The 20,269-nt window shown below is 46.8% G+C and overlaps 1 protein-coding gene across 1 annotated transcript in view; it reads left to right on the forward strand.

Annotated features, from left to right (window-relative positions):
- The first annotated feature begins 1,328 nt into the window (after positions 1–1,328).
- LOC104383644 (discoidin domain-containing receptor 2) overlaps positions 1,329–20,269 on the forward strand; it is a 32,812-nt gene continuing 13,871 nt past the window's right edge. The window contains exons 1-6 of the mRNA XM_009991850.2: positions 1,329–1,392; positions 7,890–7,992; positions 10,237–10,465; positions 14,772–14,919; positions 15,129–15,234; positions 17,945–18,131. Coding sequence (XP_009990152.1) covers positions 1,329–1,392; positions 7,890–7,992; positions 10,237–10,465; positions 14,772–14,919; positions 15,129–15,234; positions 17,945–18,131 — 837 coding nt within the window. The remainder of the gene's footprint in view (positions 1,393–7,889; positions 7,993–10,236; positions 10,466–14,771; positions 14,920–15,128; positions 15,235–17,944; positions 18,132–20,269) is intronic.

The raw sequence follows: 20,269 nt of genomic DNA on the forward strand, positions 1-20,269 counted from the left end.
AAGAGAATAAAAACAGGGCAAGCCTCAGTGATTCTAACCCTGATTTAGCTTCTGGGCGTCCAGCAATCTGCGGCTGGGGGATTTCCTGAGCCAAAGGTTTTACCTTCGGATTTAAGAAGCCGTGGTGTGTCTTTGTGAATATATCCAATTGTTTTGGTATCCATGGCAACTCACGACTGTGACTTGTATAGTTTAATTATGTTGGGTGGAAAAAAATACAGCCTTTTGTTACAAGTCTCTGAGCTAATGGCATCTCATGCTCTGTCGTTCTTGTATGCGTGTATGCACTGGCATAGTGATGGTCCCTATTTTATCTTCTCTTCCTTTACTAACAAATTCTAATGTTCCACTTTGCCTTTTTACTACCCTTATGAGGATTCCTGAGCAAACATCCTCTGGTCCTGGCAACTTTTCATTTATTGATTTGTTCTGTGTTCTTTTCACCTGACATGTCAATACGAGACAGAGCCTCTAACCTGCCTTCTGTAAAGCCATCTTCCAGGATGGGGACCTCCCGAGGCTCTGAGTGAATGTGGACACAAAGAATTCATACAGCTTTGCTGATAGGACCTTGTGTTCCTTTAGGTGTTATCATGGCTTTCCACTGAAATTGCCAGCGTTTAAGCCCTTTGCTATGTTCTTTGTTTCCAAACAGGAAATTAAGTGTGCTTGTGTGTGTGAGTGCACATGCTCTTTTGGCAGCAATGTGGACATGTAGGGAGAGCTTATTTTTGCCCTGTTTTTAGACATTTAGCTTAAGGTTGTATGGCAAGTTCCAGAGTGCCCACTTGGCTACTGGGAGTAGACAGCTGGTGGAGAGAGATGTGTGTTGGGTGGATAAGCCCCACTTGGGGAGCCTGGTTGGACTGTCCAGGTTCATTGTAGATGCAGCTTCAGTACTAGTTAATAAAATAAGGAAAGTGAAGAGTCAATAGAGGAGAGACCACTTTGCGTTGGACTTGTTTAAGAGCAGTTGAGAGTGTATCTATGTAGTAGTCATGGCAGCTGAGCTCCTAAAAGCTGAATTACATTAATAGCTTTAGAGGTGGTATAGGTAGACAGGCAATCGTTGGTTCTTCACTAAGCCTCTGATCAGGTGGTGGGTCAGAGTAGGGCTGAGGTCAAGATGCCCTTGATGACATGGAAGATTGCCCAGCCCATCATGAGGCAGTGACAGGGTAACAAGTCTGCAGCACAGAGAAGGAGGACTGTTGTTGGAGGAGGACTCTCATCTTCTCTCTCTTTGTCTTTCAGAAATGTAGATGGCAGCTGCTGTCTTTGAAGGACTTGCACCCATCTGACCCTGCGCAGCACCTCCGATTGCTACCATGATCTTCTGCATGCTACTGTTGGCATCACTGCCTGAGCCATCTGGCACCGAAGTCAACCCTGGTAGGGACCTGCCAGGCTGGGAGAGGACTCCAGTCTCCCACCTTTCCTATGGTTGTTTCTCGGTCTTTCTTTGCCCTTTCATGGTGAATGCATAAGATGTAATGAGTGCGTGTAAATATAATCACTAACATAGTTCCTGAATGTCTCCTCTGGGCTGAGTTGGCCAGTCTTACTCGACAGCTGTACTGGAGTGAAACATCTCTCCTGACAGTCTCAGGAGGGCTCAGGCACATGGATAATATTCCTTTCTCTGCCCACCCAGAGGGCCTGTGCTCTCAGCAGGCCTGTTTTGAGCTCTGATTATCTCTTCATCAATTTAATTATGTGACCTGCAGAACAAAATTGCCTCTAGACTGGCTCAGAGGTACTGTGCTCACTGTGGAAAGTAAATTACCAGTTAGCAAAGCATAAGCTACAGCTCTCCAGCCAGCGAGAGAGGGTCTGGAGAGAAAGGTGTGGAAGGAAAGGTAGAAAACCCTTCCTGGTAGGAGGTGGAGATAGGGATATGAGCCTGTGAGTCCCTGTGGAGAGCATGACCTCTTATCCTACAGCGTTTGGCAAGTTCCTAATCACGATGGAGATGAGTAAGATTATGGCCTGCAACATACATTGCAAAAATCCCCGAAATGAGGTGGTTTGAGCTGGAGACAGTCTGTGAAATAAATGAGTCCAATCCTTTTCCAGCTTGGCTGAAGGTGTGATGGGGCAGCAGTGCAGCCCTGAGGGCCTTTGTTTGCTCCGCTGGATCTGGCTCTGTTTGTCGGAGCCCTTTGGCTGTGTCTGGCTCTGACCCTGCTCTGGCCAGTGGACCTCTGCAGAGGTTTGAGGTTGTGCTGCAACCAGCCAGAAGTGAGGTGAAGCCTGTGGGGGAGCTCAGCGGGTGTCCTGTGCTCCCCGTTACACTGCCATGCCCTGCACTGTACAACTCCCACATGTCCAGCTTCGAACCGGGGTTGCCATCTGGATCTGATGGCTAAAACTAGTGGAAGAGGGGGAAGACAGCAGCTAGAGGGTCAGTCACATGTGGATCTCTTGATGGACGAGAAGCTCAATATGAGCCGGCAATGTGCTCTTGCGGCCCAGAAGGCCAACCGCGTCCCTGGCTGCATCAAGAGGAGCGTGGCCAGCAGGTCGAGGGAGGTGATTCTCCCCCTCTACTCTGCCCTTGTGAGACCTCACCTGGAGTACTGTGTCCAGTTCTGGAGTCCCCAACATAAGAAGGACATGGACCAGTTGGAGAGGGTCCAGAGGAGGGCCACGAAGATGATAAGAGGGCTGGAGCACCTTTCCTATGAGGACAGGCTGAAAGAGTTGGGGATGTTCAGCCTGGAGAAGAGGAGGCTCCGGGGTGACCTTATAGCGGTCTTCCAGTACCTCAAGGGGGCCTACAAGAAAGATGGGGAGAGGCTGTTCAGGAGGGCCTGTTGTGGTAGGACAAGGGGTAATGGTTTTAAAATAGAGGGAGGTAGATTCAGATTGGATATTAGAAAAAAATTTTTTACCGTGGGAGTTGTAGAACACTGGAACAGGTTGCCCAGAGAGGTGGTGGATGCTCCATCCCTGGAGACGTTCAAGGCCAGGTTGGACGAGGCCCTGAGCAACCTGATCTAGTTGGAGATATCCCTGTTCCTTGCAGGGGGGTTGGACTAGATGACCTTTGAAGGTCCCTTCCAGCCCTAACCATTCTATGATTCTATGAGTGGTAAGTACAGAAGCTAGCACACCTGCAGGGATGAGCACAGAGCTGTGGTCCCACCTTCCTGCAGTAATCTTTTCCAGCAAGAAATGAGCATGTAGCTTTGCTCACACTTCTCAGTTCTGCCTGTGACTTCCTCAAGCAGCTTTGTGTTCTCAGCTCCCACAGCTGCTCAGCTGCCTCTCTGTCCTGAGGGACTGTGTCCTGTTTTTCCCAGCCAGACTCCAGCACACCCATAGCCCAGCTGAAGCTCCTCGGTTGTGATGCTGGCAGGTGCCATTGATTATCTTGACCTCCTGATCTGCTCCAGGAGTGGTCCAGAGCACCTTCTGCATTGCCTTCTAAACCAAAGGGCCTGCTTTGTGGGTGATTGCAGAGCTGTGTAGGGAGGATCCTGTGTGGGAAGGATCCTGTGCAGACTTTTTGCCCAGCACTGATTGTTAGACCTCACTAATAGAGGTGACATTTTTCTGATCCTCCATGTATCCTGTCTGCATGGCAGGTGAGTGTGTCCCTGAGTGCATAGAAAAGGGTCAGGGATGTGTGAGCAGGAGTCCTGGTGGCACCTGAACAGAACCCAAGGATGGCTTTGCTTGACAGGATGTGCATTTTGGTGAAAGCCTCGCGCTGCCTGTTTTGGTGAGAGCCACAGGCACCTGCACAGTGTCCCTCGATGCCAGGGCCACTCTGGCTTCCATCTGCCAGCCCTGTGTTTGGGAACTAAGGAGTTGTTTTCAGGATTGCAGTAAGTCTCAGTCCCCTCGAGTCCTTCCCAGCTAGCTGACTCTGTCTGGCATTGCTGTAGGGTGTGCACTTGACCTTTAAGGTGTGAGCAGACAGGACTCCCACTGCAGGAACACAGAAACACTTTCTGCTTTCAGAGGATGACTCAACCCTTTTGGAAAATCTTCAGATACTTACCCATAGTTCAGCAATGTACCAGCTTTCCAGCCATAAATCAGGTCGTTCTGGTCTGTGGTGGGAGAGGTAAGAATGAAGACAGTGCTTTAGTTTACTAAACTTACTTTTCAATATCAGAGCAGGGTTAGAGCCCTCAGTTGGCTTTCAGCAGCCACAATCGTCATGCCTGATCCCAGCTAGACACCAGCTGCCTTCCAGGGAACTCTGTAAACAGACTCTTAAGAAACCTTAGACATAGGAATGGATGTTCTGGGTGAGACCAGGGGCCATGCAGCTTGGTGTCCTGACTCCAGCAGGGTCCCATCCGTGCCGGTTCTGGAAGAGTGTGTGGATGGGTAAGGACACAGCAGAGCTTTGCCCCAGGTGTGCTCTTGGCTCGCTGCAGTCTGCTGCTTAGGAGCTTTCTGAGCGTGTTTGCCTGCGGTAGCTGTGAGTTTAGCTGATTTTTGAACCCGTGGGAACCTTTGACAGTTGAAGTGTTTAATAGATTAAGGATGCACAGGTTGTTTTTTGGACTCTGCCACCTGATCTTTTGATGCCTCCTGATTCTGATATTTTGAGAGACAGTGAGTAATTGTTCAGAATATAAATGATCTTTGTCATACTTCAATTCAATGATCTTTTTTGTAATGATGAAGCTGCTAATTCCTTTTGCATCATCTGTGTTGCCTTCTCTACCTTTTGATGGGAGAAGGAAAACGTAAGAGCTCTATTCCCTATCCAGCTGGCATCTGACCATGAATACAGACTGTGGTGTAATGATGTTTTCATGTTTGTTGTGTACGTATTCCCATAATTTAGAATCATAGAATCATAGAATGGTTAGGGCTGGAAGGGACCTTCAGAGGTCATCTAGTCCAACCCCCCTGCAAGGAACAGGGATATCTCCAACTAGATCAGGTTGCTCAGGGCCTTGTCCAACCTGGCCTTGAACGTCTCCAGGGATGGAGCATCCACCACCTCTCTGGGCAACCTGTTCCAGTGTTCTACCACTCTCATAGTAAAAAATTTTTTCCTAATATCCAATCTGAACCTACCTCCCTCTATTTTAAAACCATTACCCCTTGTCCTATCATAACTGGCCCTCCTGAACAGCCTCTCCCCATCTTTCCTGTAGGCCCCCTTGAGGTACTGGAAGACCGCTATAAGGTCACCCCGGAGCCTCCTCTTCTCCAGGCTGAACAGCCCCAACTCTTTCAGCCTGTCCTCATAGGAAAGGTGCTCCAGCCCTCTTATCATCTTCGTGGCCCTCCTCTGGACCCTCTCCAACTGGTCCATGTCCTTCTTATGTTGGGGACTCCAGAACTGGACGCAGTACTCCAAGTGAGGTCTCACGAGGGCAGAGTAGAGGGGGAGAATCACCTCCCTCGACCTGCTGGCCACGCTCCTCTTGATGCAGCCCAGGACGCGGTTGGCCTTCTGGGCCGCAAGAGCACATTGCCGGCTCATATTGAGCTTCTCGTCCACCAGTACTCCCAAGTCCTTCTCCTCAGGGCTGCTCTCGATCCAATCACCACCCAGTCTGTATTTATGCCTGGGATTGCCACGACCCAGATGTAGGACCTTGCATTTGGCCTGGTTAAACTTCATGAGGTTGGTACGGGCCCACCTCTCCAGCCTGTCGAGGTCCCTCTGGATGGCATCCCTCCCTTCCAGCGTGTCGACGGCACCACACAGCTTGGTGTCATCGGCGAACTTGCTGAGGGTGCACTCCATGCCACTGTCCACGTCACCGACAAAGATGTTGAAGAGGGCCGGGCCCAACACGGACCCCTGAGGGACGCCACTTGTGACCGGTCTCCACTTGGACATTGAGCCGTTGACCACTACTCTCTGAGTGCGGCCATTGAGCCAATTCCTTATCCACCGAGTGGTCCATCCATCAAACCCATGACTCTCTAATTTAGAGAGAAGAATGTCGTGCGGGACAGTGTCAAAAGCTTTGCACAAGTCCAGGTAGATGACATCCATTGGTCGACCCTTGTCCACCGATGCTGTCACCCCATCGTAAAAGGCCACCAAGTTGGTCAGGCACGATCTGCCTTTGGTGAAGCCATGTTGGCTGTCACCCACCACCTCCTTGCTCTCCATGTGCCTTAGCATGGTTCCCAGGAGAATCTGCTCCATGACCTTGCCAGGCACAGAGGTGAGGCTGACCGGTCTGTAGTTGCCCGGGTCCTCCTTGTTCCCCTTTTTAAAAATGGGGGTTAAGTTCCCTCTCTTCCAGTCATCGGGGACCTCGCCAGACCGCCACGACTTCTCGAATACAATAGCCAGTGGCTTGGCAACTTCATCCGCCAGTTCCTTCAGGACCCGCGGATGGATCTCATCAGGTCCCATGGACTTGTGCACCCTCAAGTTCCTCAGATGTTCTCGAACCTGGTCTTCAAGTACAGTGGGCGGTGGTTCATCCTCACAGTCCCTGCTAAAATTGTTTCATTTGCTTTTTTCTATGTTAAATAATCTGGTATGATCAACAAACATTGTCACCTCATCACCCATCTCCTTTACAAGATTATTTAGGAATACCTAGAACATCACACTTTGTTGATCCTGTTTCTGGAAACAGCTGCAGCCAAGTTGCAAACATTTCCACGTTGAAATCTGTCAGGTAGTTATTCAGCCTGTGGTTATCTTGTATGGTGGTAGCAACAAGGTGGGTTTCATGCCCCTGTCTTGTAGCTTCTGAACCTGAGGAACATTTCTATCCAGGTTTGGTACGAGGGTAGCAGACCTGAGATACAGGAGTGAGGAGGACACCTGGGGCAGTGCCTGTGCAGAGGGAAGGGCAGGCAGAGCTGCTGATACGGCAGCAGGCAGCGAGGATGCCAATGCCAACCCACCTGCGTGTGCCACTCAGTGACTGCAGCATGTGCTGGTGATTGTCTGTGTTGCTGCAGGCAGGGCAGGAGCTGGGGCTGCTTTGAGCCCAGAGGACAAAGACCAAAAATCTATAGGAAAGTTCATTTCCTTTTTTTTCCTGGGGCTTGCCATTGACAATGTTTGGTCTTTTAATTGTTTCATGATTTGATCCCAGATAACTTTATTTTTAATCTGCTGGTGGTGTCAGTCTGACAAATATCTTGCTTTCCTGTTTTGAATACTGAGCCTTAATGAATACATTAAGACTTTGAGTTTTCTGAAACATCTCTAATATTCCAAGACATGTTTAAAAACTTGTGTCAGGGGAGAGGACTTGGCCAGCTTGGATTTGTAAGCAACATCTGCACTGTCTTTGGTATATTGAGCTTGTAGAGCTCCATGGCTTGAGCCAGTTGTGTCTCTACTCCCTGGAGGCACCAAGTCTGAGAGTCTTCTCAGGCCAGGGGAGAAATATTTGCTTCACTTGAGGCTAGAGGCAGGAACAGATGAGGAGGGTGAGGGGCTTGGGCAGATGTTTCCATAAAGTAGCCTAGTCATCTCTGTAACAGAAACTGTTTAACTTCTCACTTTTTACTGGACTGGTGAAATAATAATTGCTATTATTTGAATGCAAGTCAAGCATTCAGTTTATTACAGAAGAAGAAAAATCTTTAACAAGTTCTTCGTTTTTATATTTCATCATTATCGATAAATAATTTTTCACTGTAAAATAGGTCCATGCAACCATGAACACTAGTATGATTTTGGCTTTCATGTTCTTAAAATGTTTCGTGAAGTTTTTTGCCTTGCCAGGACTCTGCTGAATGATATTATCTGAGTGGTGTGTGTCATTACTTATTTCAGTTTATGGTAATTATTTCATCCTCTTTATTTGCATTCTCTATTTTATCATTACCACGTTTATTCTCTAGGCATTGATAGCTTTTTAATTAAACTTGTCTGGTGATTTGGAGAGAATTGGTACTGATTTGTAACTTGCTTTTGTTCCCTTTTTCAGCTATATGCCGTTACCCTTTGGGTATGCACGAAGGGACAATACGGGATGAAGACATCACTGCTTCCAGCCAGTGGTATGATTCCACAGGACCCCAGTATGCACGGTAGGTTAACATCTGGGAAAAAAAAAAAATCCTTTTTTCTTCTAGATATCTAGTATGTGATTGAGGAAGAAGTTCTGTCACCCTTAAAGCAACCTTTAGTTTGCTTAGCTTGTCCACTGCTTCCATATTAAGTCTAATGAGTGCGTAATGAAAGACCAAGAGGCAGTGGTCATGGTCACAAGCTGTAATACAGGAAATTCTGAATCAATATTAAAAAAAAATCCTTCTCCATGAGAATGAAGCAGTGGAGCTCTCAGACAGGTCCCCAGAGACATGGTGATGTCTCAGCGTTTGGAGGTTTTTCAGGATGTGGCTGTGTAAGTCCTTGAGCAATACACTACAGCTTTGAAGTTGGCCCTGCTGCGAGCCGGAGATTGGACTAGAGCCTTCCAGAAGTTGCTTCCAACTCTGGTCTTCCTATAGTTCTGTGAATAAATCTCTGATGGATTTATGACTTACAGGTCAGCTAGGGACAGTGCCCCTGGGATTCTTGTAGAATGCTTTAAACTAAATCGTAGGAAATCATTTACAAGGATGAAATTTTCAGCAGCATCATATTGAGGAAATGGGTTGTGTCCACTTTGACTCAAAAACCTGGAAACTGCGGAGTTAAGGAATTGTTAAAAAGCAGCTGGAGGGTTTTCTTCCAATGTCATGCTGTACTACAGTCTTTCTCATAAGCTTGGCTTTTCATTTCTGTCACTTACTTTAAAGCTACTAACTGAGGATGTGCAAAATACTTACATTTGTAAGTTTTCTTAGCGTTGTTTATAACGATGGTATGAAACATTCCTACAGTTCTGCTGCAAATCAGATAGGAATTTCAGGTTTAGATTGTTCTGGTGAATTTGGGCAGTCCAAAATCATAAAATTCTCCTAGTGCTTAATTATTTTTTTTTTCTTAGTCTGTGGTAGAGCAAAGATGCGAAGTGTCGTGTGTTTGTAATGGAGTTTGAACAAGCCTGTGAGTCTGAGAGCTGGGAGACTTGCTTTGTTCTCTGAGGTATGGCTTGTCTCCAGTTCTGCAAATACTTCAGGCATCACTTACCACCTGTTACCGTCATCTCTTTGCCAGGGCAGCTGGATGTCCACAGGGTGAAGACATAAAGGCACCTTGTAGCTGACTTCATGTTCTTAGAGGTCATGGTTGTCCTGTGCAGATGTCTGTCCCTGTCATTTCAGTCACCCTTCCTGCCTTTCTTACAGCTTCTTTTACTTGCCACTTCACTGTAAGAAAGTCTTGGACAAACAGCTGACCAGCCGGAGACAAAAATGTTCTCTAGCCTGTGCCTTGACCCTCGGTGTCTCCTTCTGGGTGCTGCCTTCCTTGGTACACGGGGGTTGGCACTCACCGATCCCATCAGTTAGGGATGGGATAACTGTTGGAAAGATGAGGGCGCTTCAAGGGCTTGCTGTTTGCTAAGAAATCCCTGTTGCTAAAAAGCCCACATGGTCTTTGTGTGGCTGGATATATTTTTTGTGTTTAAAACTCACCACCTTGCAGCTTGCACAGCTGAGCTAAGGGAAGCCTAGGTAAGGCCATGTCTCCTTCAGTGGCTCCACCTGCTGATGGCTGCAGTGCTCTGCTTGGCATGTGATCTCCAAGGATAAAGAAGCCTTAGTCTTTGCAGCCGGTGCCACAATGTTCAACTTTGAAGCAGAGACCTTCACATCATACACCTAGCAGTGTCCTGCACAAGCAGCTCTGCTAATGAGGGAAAGGTGGAAGATATTTTGGGATGAGCCAGAATAATTTGTAGATGGGCAGAGCTTTTCTTTCCAAAATGTATTTTTCAGATACATTTTTGTACTTGTTAGAGCTGTAGGAGGTGGTCAAGTAGAGGTTCAGGCCTTACTGTATGAGCTTTAGGAGAAGTGAGTATGTGCTTTACCAGCAAGGTGCTAAAAATGATGCAGTATGCCATTACCTACCGAGTAGCATAGTTGTTTCCAGTCAACATGAAAGTATGTGTTTGGGAAAGAAATTACTTCTAACAGTTAATGAAAGCTATCCAAAACCGTGGGAGTTGTTCTTAACAGGGAAAAACTGGCTACAGGGTGCTGATAAGTCTCAATCAACCATCACCCTAAGGGGAGAGGTATTTGGTAGCCAGCTGTCGGGTTTGAATTGCTGATTTGGTTTCTTCGTCCCAGTTCTCAAAGTTTCAAGGTGTTTCCTCAGTTACTGGGAAGGCGAGATCCTTGGACGTGACCTTTTTTTAATGTGTGTGGTTTTCCCCTCAGGTTACAAAGGGAAGAGGGGGATGGAGCCTGGTGCCCGGCTGGCCTGTTGCAACCAAAAGACGTACAGTTCCTTCAAATTGACCTGCACAAGCTCTTTTTCATCACCTTGATTGGGACTCAGGGACGGCATGCCCGTGCCACCGGCAAAGAATTTGCCCGTGCTTACCGAATCGACTACAGCCGCAATGGAGAGCGCTGGATCTCCTGGAAAGATCGTCAGGGCAGGAAGGTGAGTGTAATAGGAACTGAATCATGAAGCATGCAGAAGTCAAGTCATAGAGAACTAGACTGTAGAAGGCATGTCCTCTACGTACTGCCTAGTGCATTGTCCTTTATCCTGACTCTTCTCTGGCAGGCATTCAGTGTCCTGTGTGTGCTGTGGTGTTGGACTGTTATTCCCTGACCTGATCCCCCAAATCCAAGCCATTGCCATGACTGAAAACCGACTCTTCACTACCTTTCTGTCCATATACAGAACACAGAATGATAGAATGGTTAGGGTTGGAAGGGACCTCAAAGATCATCTAGTTCCGTCATGTGAATGTCCCTCTACCAGCCAGACATTTGCTTCTAAATTGGAAGCTGCAAAGCAGATGGCTGCTTGTGATTAACAAAAAAGGGAGGGAGTGGCAGGGAATGGAGATGAGTTTCTGGATGTCTGATAGTGGTGTTTAATGTAGGGAGCAATGAGAAGAGAGGAGTTTAGAGGGTAGGAAAACGTGCTGAGCAGACACACTCCAAGAGGCTTCCCCACTCACTACAGTTGTCTCCCGCTTTCTCCAGATTGGAGCGCGCAGCTCAGCGCTAGCTGTGCTCTGGTCGTGTTGATAAGCCTTTATTGAGCTCCCCCTGGGAAGGAACCCCCTCCTCTCATGTGCAGCTCAGCAGAGCTGATCCCCCTGCCTCAGGCTGCCTTGTGGAGTCTGAAGACCTAAGCCAGACTAGAAGAGGTACTGGGGGTGGTGGTGATTTCTAGCACTGGGGTGCTTTGGAAGTCACAGTGTTCAGTAACAGCTTCTAGCTTGTTAGTGAATTGTTGGCTCGCTCCGGCCTTTGATCAGCTGTTCGGCCGTTACCGTTGTCTTTCCCACCCCTCACGTTTTGGTGTGTGCTAGAAATGCCAGGTTTGCAGGATGAGGGGGAAGTTTAAGCTCCATGGGGGCTAACGATTCTTCATCAGTACTTTCTTAGGTGAAGTCTGTCCACATTTCAAGTTATGTCAGAATTCAACTGGTCACGCTGTCCACAAGCAGCTAAATACTTCTTGTCCCCCATGTCAGTCTGTGCAGAGCAGTGTTCTCAGGCACTCGTGACTGTGTTAGCATCAGGTGTTACGATTTAGGATGGGTTAATTTTTGCAAGATCTCCCTCTTGGGCCATAATAAGGTAATGAGCATGTGTTCAGCTGTGTATGATGCTGTAATTTGAGCCAAACTCTATTCTGCGTACGTGGAAGTTGACATATATTCTGTCAGTGTGTGTACTTGTTCCTCATTACGTGAGACCAGAAAGTTTTCCCTCCTGGTATCCCTGGAGAAGATGCTTCTGCTCCTCTGTTCCTGCTGTTCTGGACATGACATACACATTGGGGTGCAATTCCTGCCATTTCAGCTCCTCTGAAAAATGGCTTTCCATAAAACACATTTTACAAAATGCGTCACCAGTAAGGGGGTATATTCCATTAGTGAATTTGTATTTGACCAGACAGCAGTGCTTCTGAAATAATTTGGTAAAGGCATCCTGTAAAATCATTTGAGCCCTAGAAAGAAGTGCAGATGGAGGTTCAAGACCCTAATCTACTTATTCGTATGCATTAGGAAGGCCTCTTTGAGTCCTGCAGTTGATAGATGCTCAGTTACTGATATTTCGGAGTATGATTTTGTGAGCCCATCTTGGCATGTGTCTGTCCAAGGAGATCACACAAATCATTTCAATCGAAAAAAAAAAACCCAAAACCAGAACAAACCCCTTCACTGTGCTGCCAAGTTTCAGATCTCACAAGATGTTGAGTCGTCAGATACGTGGCACATGCTGCTCCTCACTAGGAAAGTCACCTTCAGCTTTAACTTGCTTGGTAAAGGCAAATGGTGAAGTTTCAGCCCTCTTGTCTCTGACACCAGTTAAGGACAGTGCTCTCCACTGGCACTAACATTGCATGGTGCAGCGCTGTTGAGTCCTGGTGCCTCGTCAGCTTCTGCTATCAACCACCTACAGTCGTTTGCCAGCAGCACCACTTCATTCTCGATGCTGGGAATGTTGTCATCAGTAGTAGCAGGGACTGGAAGCTGGTGGTGAGCTTGTTCTGCACACAGCTGATTCACTTTGGGTTTTTTAGCCCTGAGAAACTGTGCTCAGTAGCAGAAACCCCACGTTGTGGAGGTGCTACGCAGAGTGCATCTTCTCTTTTGCTTCTGTCAGAAGATGTCTGTACAGGACAGGCAGAAATGTCAGCTCTTCCAGTACAGAGCTGGTGCCAAGGCACCTGTTTCTGAGGGGGATGGCTGGAGCTTTCTTCCACTGTGTTCATCTAAGACTTTTTGGCTTGGCACACCTGCCACCTCAGAGATCTCTGACAAGCAGTCAACTCCAGAGGATCTGTCCAACTTCTGTGATGAAGACATGGGATATTCTGCTACATTCTGTCTCATCTTGGGTTTTGTGTCCTATCAGCAAGGTCTTGTGGAGTCAGCCTAGGTGGCTTCCAGGTCTCCTGTCTTTAGGCCATCTGACAGCTGCAAGGGTTAGTCACTGTCTAACTTGGTTAGACAACTCACTTGATTCCTGAAGAGAAAGATTACTTATGTGTCCCTACTTCACTGGAAGAAGCCATGAGTATTTTTTCTAGGAAGAGAGATATTAAGAGGCTGCAGATTAAAAGCCTGTTGAGTTGCTGAAGAGGACGGGGAAGTGAGCTTATTTTTTTGGCTTTCCTTCTGTTTTCTTTGGTCAGCTCCCGAGACTGTGCCGTTGTAGAGCTGTCCAACCTGGTGCAGGAAATTTTCACAGCTATCCTGGTGCAATCCAGTAGATCACCAGATGTGACTGGCTCTTCTTCAGGGAGATGCAGTCTTTGGAGTGACTTCCTGTTGTGTAAGGTCTTTCACTTCTCAATGGACTCTCCATCCACATTCACTCTCTGGAGATCTTCCCTTCTGCCATGAAGAGGAAGCCACCTTTCTGCTCTCTTGTTGATCTCGCTTTAAGAGAGATATTGAGCTCCTGGAGCGAGTCCAAAGAAGGGCAACTAAACTGGTCAAGGGGCTGGAAAATAAAACTTATGAGGAGCGGCTGAGGGAGTTGGGGCTGTTTAGCCTGGAGAAGAGGAGGCTGAGGGGAGACCTGATTACGGCCTACAAATACTTGAGAAAAGATGGTGGGGAGTTAGGGGAAGGGCTCTTTACATTAGTGATGGGAGATAGAACAAGAGGAAATGGGCATAAGCTTAGTCAGGGGAGATTCAGGTTGGATGTTAGGAAGTATTTCTTCTCTGAAAGGGTTGTCAGCCACTGGAATAGGCTGCCCAGGGAAGTGGTTGAGTCCCCATCCCTGGATGTGTTTAAGAATAGGGTGGATGAGCTACTTGAGGATATGGTTTAATGGGGATTAGGGATGGTTGGACTCGATGATCTATAAGGTCTTTTCCAACCTAGAAATCTATGAATCTATGAATCTATGAATCCTTTGTCTTTTAAATTGCTTGTACGTTAGCAATTGCAATCCACGTGGTCTTTTGAGTAACCTCAGCCTCTGATTCATCCTTCCCACCAATAGCATCTTTGAACAGGAGCCCTGACACTGATAATTCAGACTTTTTCTATCAAAAATGTTCTTTATTCTGTTTCCATCCTTTCAAAAAACACTCTTGGGCATTTTGTGCCCGCTGCTGGGGGATTGACAGCTTCAGCTGTTTCCACAAACTAGCTGTCAAAATAAATAGTGGACTGTTCCCAGAACAGTGGTGAAACTGAGGGGAAGGAGAGGGTGAAGGTTGCTGCCATATCAGACTGCATTTCAGCAGGATGGGGTGGCCATGCTGAGCACTTTGGTTCAAGACATCTGCCGTGCTGCTGCTTGCACCTTCATCCCTCAAATGCTATAGCACCTCTGGAGTTTTGCTGGCTTGTAGAAAAAGGGTATCAGGACCCTCCCCCAGGTACCTAGTGATGAGGGCAAGTGCTCAGTTACCCGCTGTTAGAGCGTGCGTGGAAACTCACTTGAAGAAAGAAGGTTACGTACTAGTAACTGGAGCTTTCTGCAATGTATGGTCCACACATACATTCATCTCCCACCTGCCTTTCTCCTTTCCCTCAGAATACAGCCTGGTATGGGTCTGTAGTGGACAGGAGGTGAAACGGCAGCACCCTTCACCCTGTAAGCCATGTACCAGGTAGGAGGACAGGAGCAGCAGCAGCTGATCCTCTGCAGATAGTCCATGGGAAAGCTCCCCAGTCTCAAAAGATAGGGTACAAGTACACCACTGTACAAATGAACAGCACGATAGCAAGAAGTTGCTGGTAAGGAACTCTCTTCTCCAGGTGATCCAAGGCAACATTGATACTTACGATGTGGTCTTGAAAGATCTTCGGCCTCCCATCATTGCACGTTTTATCCGGGTGATTCCTGTGACCGAGATGCCAATGACTGTCTGTATGAGGGTGGAGCTTTATGGCTGTGTCTGGTATGGTAAGTAGCAATTTCCATGCCTGTCACTGGAAAGTAGTCCTTTCACAACGCTGACTGGGACTCATCTGCGTCCCCACGTGTGCAGAGGGAATCCCAGGCCCACGGAACTGCTTCTGTTGGTCCACATCAAAAGTGAAAGGATCATATGGACAGAGGTGATGGAAGGCTGCTGCTGCTGTATTTCTGAGGTATATGGCCTTCTTTTTTAGATGGTTTGGCATCCTATAGCATCCCTGAAGGAGGGACAATAGCGGCTCCTGGCTTCCCCATCGTTTATCTGAATGACTCGACCTATGATGGCTACCAGGAGCGCAGGTGGGAGAAGTCGTCCCGTTCTCTCTCGGTCACTGTGCCAATTATCTCTTCTTTCCTACTTACCCTGTGACTGCTATCTCATGTCCCAAACGCTTCTTTGAGACCTCCAGAGCCTGCAGGCTAGCCTACTGGTTCTCCAAAGCTTCATGACTTTGTTATTCCAGGCCCTTTGACGTGTTGTTAGTTGCTCTTCTAAAGGAGGGCATGGGCTCAGGATCCATCGGATTCATTTCCCCCAGCTGACAGAGGCTGGCAGGAAAGAAATAATTTTTTTGTTATTTGAAGTTGTTGCTTCTCTTTAAAGAGAAGAATGTGTCCTCATACAGCTAAGTGCTGTCTTTGTTCGTAGCTTCTATCTTTGTGATGTGATGACACAGTCCTGATGTGTCTGATTGCCTTAAAGCCCTCGTGGCTTTTGGTCTCTAATTGTGACCATATTCATTGCACTGATTTCTTGGTTGGTTCAAGTATAGCCTTAAGCTGTCGTTGATACTGCAGATCATAAGGTGCTGCTACTCTTCTGTCGCCCCAGATTGGAGTGGGAGAGCTGGCTGGACCTTCTACCTGTGCAGTCCCAGTGGCCCTGGAGCAGATGAAGGTCCTTCCGCTCTTCGTCGCCTTTGGTTCTGCAGTTTGGTATCTGCAATGCATTCTCGAGCAGACTGCATCTTAAACTGTTGCAGGAGGTCTCCAGGGTAAACTGGGCATCTGAGAAAGTGCGCACCACCTGGACTCTAGGCCTGCGCTTGATACCTGTGAGCTTCTGGACAGAGTTGAGATACTGTTTTAGAAAACAAAGCTCTGATGGACTTGAAACAACTTGGAAAACTGCATCACTCCCTGTGAGAAGCTCCAGGTCAGCAGAGGCACCGCTGCCACTCTGGTGTGAGAGGAAGGTGGCTGATTACTCACTGTAGAGATTGTTTGGGTATGATGCTTTTCCAATTTGGAGTCTAAAAGCCTAAAGTAACTGGATTTTGGCAGCTCGTTACAAGGTCTGTTAATTTTTCACATCACTGAGGTTAGGTAGGGTGGCATGTTACTGACATACAGAGGTGTCTCTGGTTTACCCAATAGTTGACTGTCATGGAAGGAGAGTTCATTGAGAGTCTGTATCTGGAATGTTAAATAACTGGCTGAACCTCCAGACGTTTAGTGTGGCTGCTTTCTTTGCTGTAAGTACAGATTCGAGTGTGTTTGAACAGCTTGAAACCTCAGACAAACTTGGGCATGGGTTGTCCTCCTGAGGCAGCGTATCCCTGCCTGTGCAGGAACGTGCCTCAGAAATGACCTGACAGTCTCTTCAGTGACCTGGTGTCATCCGTTGACTTAAGGTGCTTGTATTATATGTCCTTTTTCAGTTGTCAGTAACTTCCTGAAAATTGTCACTGTTGCTTAAATTTTTTGGTGTTTAGAGGTGATTTTTTTTTTTAAACTTATTTGTGTTCTGTTGTGCTGGAGGTTAAAGTAATGGGGTGGAAAGTCCATTTTTCATGCTTGTAGGATGTTGCAAGATACTGGATAACAATGTCTTTATATGTTAATATCTGATGCTTTCAAGCTGCATTGACATAGTAGAGATTGCATATTAAAAAAAGAGGGGTTTTATGTGCAGAAAGATGTAGGTGTTGTGCTTAGCTGTCCAGCACTGAACTAGGAAGCTGAATTTGCTGGGGACCATCAGAGAGCTCTAGAGGTAGCACAAAACCTTCTGTGCTAAGCAAGGACTCTTTCAAACTACTTAACCTCTAGGTTGTGTGCCTGGCTGGCCTGGATGCAGGAGTCTGCCTCTTCCAACTGCTAATCCTGTTTTGGAGTTCAAAGGCACACACACCTGTGCAAATTCTAGTGATGGCAGAGCTCACCTGGAATGGACTTGCAGAGCTTCAGTGTATGTAGCAGCAGCCTGGCCTGGGTTGCAAAGCCTGTCCAGGGGCAGCTGAACGAAACGGGGAGCTTGCCAGGGAGAGAGTTCAGGCATGAAGACAGCTGAACCGTTTGCACTTTCCCTGCTACAGGACAAGGGACATGCCAGGGATGGCTCCTGGAAGGCAGGTGGGTCAGGAGCATACCACATCTGGCACCTTCTGCTCTGGGATCATGCTGGAAAACTGTATAGTGGGCTCTGCGCTCTCAGATAGGAGTGGAAAGAGGCAGGGTCTTGGGCAGATAGTCGGATCAGTCTTGGAAACAGAGCTGCCAACACTCTCCTCTTGCACAAGGCGCAGTGCCAGAAATGATCCCAGTTAGAACTGGCTGTGGCTGGGTGAGCTGCCCATGGTCTCACTGCTCTTTTTCCTGCTTTTCTGTGCCTGCCTGCAAAACTTTCCCTGCTGGTTCCCTCAGGACAGGATGGAGCAGTGTTCCTCCCATGGGCCCCATGGTGAAATGCAGTTCAGGCTGTTTGGAGAGCGCAGTGTCATTTGCTGCAGTCTCAGTTTTCATTCTCACGAGGCTCTGCTCGTAGCTTGGCTTGCTGTCGGTGCTTGATACCAACACAAAAATTTCTGCCTTTTCCCAAGCAGGGAAAGATTTTAAAAGCCCATCCTGAACAAAATAAAGGTGATGTTGCATAAGAACAGGGAATGAGTTCTTGTCCAGAGTGGGTTAAGAGTAAATAAACTTTTCCCAATACCAGTTGAAGGACCCCTGTGCTTTCACGTTTGAGCTCTCCTGGCTGTCTGCCTAACTGTTGGCTCTTCCTTGCTAGGCACCTGTACGGTGGTCTGGGCCAGCTGACGGACGGCGTGCTGGGACTGGATGACTTCACACAGAGCCACCAGTACCGTGTGTGGCCAGGCTACGACTACGTTGGCTGGAAGAACGAGAGCTTCAGCACAGGCTCTGTTGAAATGGAGTTCCAGTTTGATCGACCGCGGAACTTCACCTCCATGAAGGTAGTCAACGTTGTCCCTCTCCAGCAGCCTGGGGCAGGCTTTGGGTCTGGGTGCTTCCAGATTCCACTTTGGGTCCTCTTCCCAAAGCAGGAGGATACAAGGTGCCTGACAGCAGAGTCCACCATAGACAAAATTTGAGGAGGAGGTGTTCCAAATTTACCAGTGTAAAAAGGTGAAGCAGGGGAGCACTTGCCTCTGCAGAGCTCAGACAGTCTCCTTTCAGTATTTGACTTAAAGGACTGAAAAGCAGACACCTCTGAAGCAGCCGAGATGGATTTAGGATGGGTTTAGGATGCTGGCTGCTTGCTGTCTAGGGGCTGCCTGACCCTGGAGGTGAAGGAATGTGATTGTGCTTCTGTTTTGACCAGAAATTTCTCTGGATGCCTCATCTTTTCTTGTGCTGTGGGAAATCACTTAAACACACAGGAAAAGGATGAACTGAACTTCAAGTCTGTAGTAAACAGCAGAATCTTTTAAAAAGGATTGGTGGCTTTTCTTGTAGAGATTTCAAATGAAGGAGAACCCACCACATCCTTAAGTAAATTGTTTTGGTGGTTACTTACCCTAGTTTTATTTTGTCTATTTTTAACTTGCAACCATTGGCTCTTGGCCTGCTTTTGCTGGCAAAAATAAGAATCCTGCCTTCTCAGAAATTTTCCTGCTTCTACACTGTGATTAAGCCGCTCTCTTCATCTTTGCTTCAGTAAACTAAGTTGGCTGAACTTCTCAACACCTTCCCTGTGAGATCCAGAGTAATTTTTGTTGCTATCTTCCAATCCTTTCTAGTTTTGCCAGTACTCTTTTGGAGGTATAGAAACTGGAACTAGATGCAGGCTTTCCATCAAACTGCCTAAAAGAATGGTACCAATTTCCTGCTTTTGGACGATTCTTCTTTGTTTGTGAATCTTATGATCATATTAGTCCTCCTCGCCAAGGGATAGGGCGCCAGTGTTCACTGAGACTTTGGTACCATGCTAAAAGACAGTTCAAAGTTATTGGTGTCCAGGATAAAAGTCCGGTGTAAAAAGCATCACTTACATTTATTTTTTTTTTCCTCCCTCTCAGAGTTCACTACCCTGAAATGAGTCAGTCCTGAAAACTTCAAGATATTATAGGAAACTTTGATTTTTTTTTTTTCCCCCCCATTTAATTTATTTTATTGCTAGTGATTCTGCTGTCTCTTTCAGATCATAGAAAAAGGTAGCAAATAACCTTGAGCTAGGAATATATTCCTGCTGCTAGAAAAACACCTACAGAAGAATTTGTGCCTAAAATTTTAAGACTTACTAGTTGACAATTTTTAAGCAAATTAATATAATTCGTGAGTTCATACTATGATAATTGGAGTCTGATGTTAAAATGAGTAAATCAAACCCCTTATAAAAATCTGTCATGTGAACACAGCCATCCTCATCAAACACATAAGCTCATAAAATAGCTACTTCAGTCAGTATTTCATTATAAAGCTGTATTGATTAGCATAAATTATTCTTTGTTCTTTATTGAATGGTGCCTGTTTCAGCTTTGCATTTATTTTGTGCAGGCTAGGTGATCTGTAAATACTTTTTTGTATCTTCATACCTGTTAGCTTTATTCCGGTTTTCTGAGCATCCCCAGTATCCAAGAAGTATTAAAAATAAATGTTAGCAAATATTGCAACTGCATTGCAAATTACTTAGGCTTGCATGCTATAAAATTGGACATTAGTAGGCGGTGTCTGGAATAGAACGTGTCTCTGTATCAGTCCAAGATGCAAACATATCCAACTCCTGTCCAAATATGGCCCAAATGGTATATTGCAGGCGTCAGGCTCTCCTGCCTTGTTATGGATGGCTATTCCTCCTGATTGAATAGTGTTGTCTAAGCTTCATCTGTTCCTAATTACATGCAAATACCCTTCTTTTGTCTTTTTACTGCTCATCAGGCCTGTTGTCCTCATTACTGCTTTGCTGCTATTCACTGCAAGACCTCACAGAGGCCAAGCAATTAATAGGGCTCAAAGCTGCACTTAGTTTGGAAACTGCTGTTGTCCCGGTTGTTAATACTCCAGCGTCATTAGGAAATAATTTGTAGAGTCACTAGGGAGGGTCGGACCACTGTGGCTATGAAAACGGAGTAGACTGAGGGATACTGAAGAC

This window comes from Tauraco erythrolophus, chromosome 22 (assembly GCF_009769465.1).
Source record: "Tauraco erythrolophus isolate bTauEry1 chromosome 22, bTauEry1.pri, whole genome shotgun sequence".
Lineage (NCBI taxonomy): Eukaryota > Metazoa > Chordata > Aves > Musophagiformes > Musophagidae > Tauraco > Tauraco erythrolophus.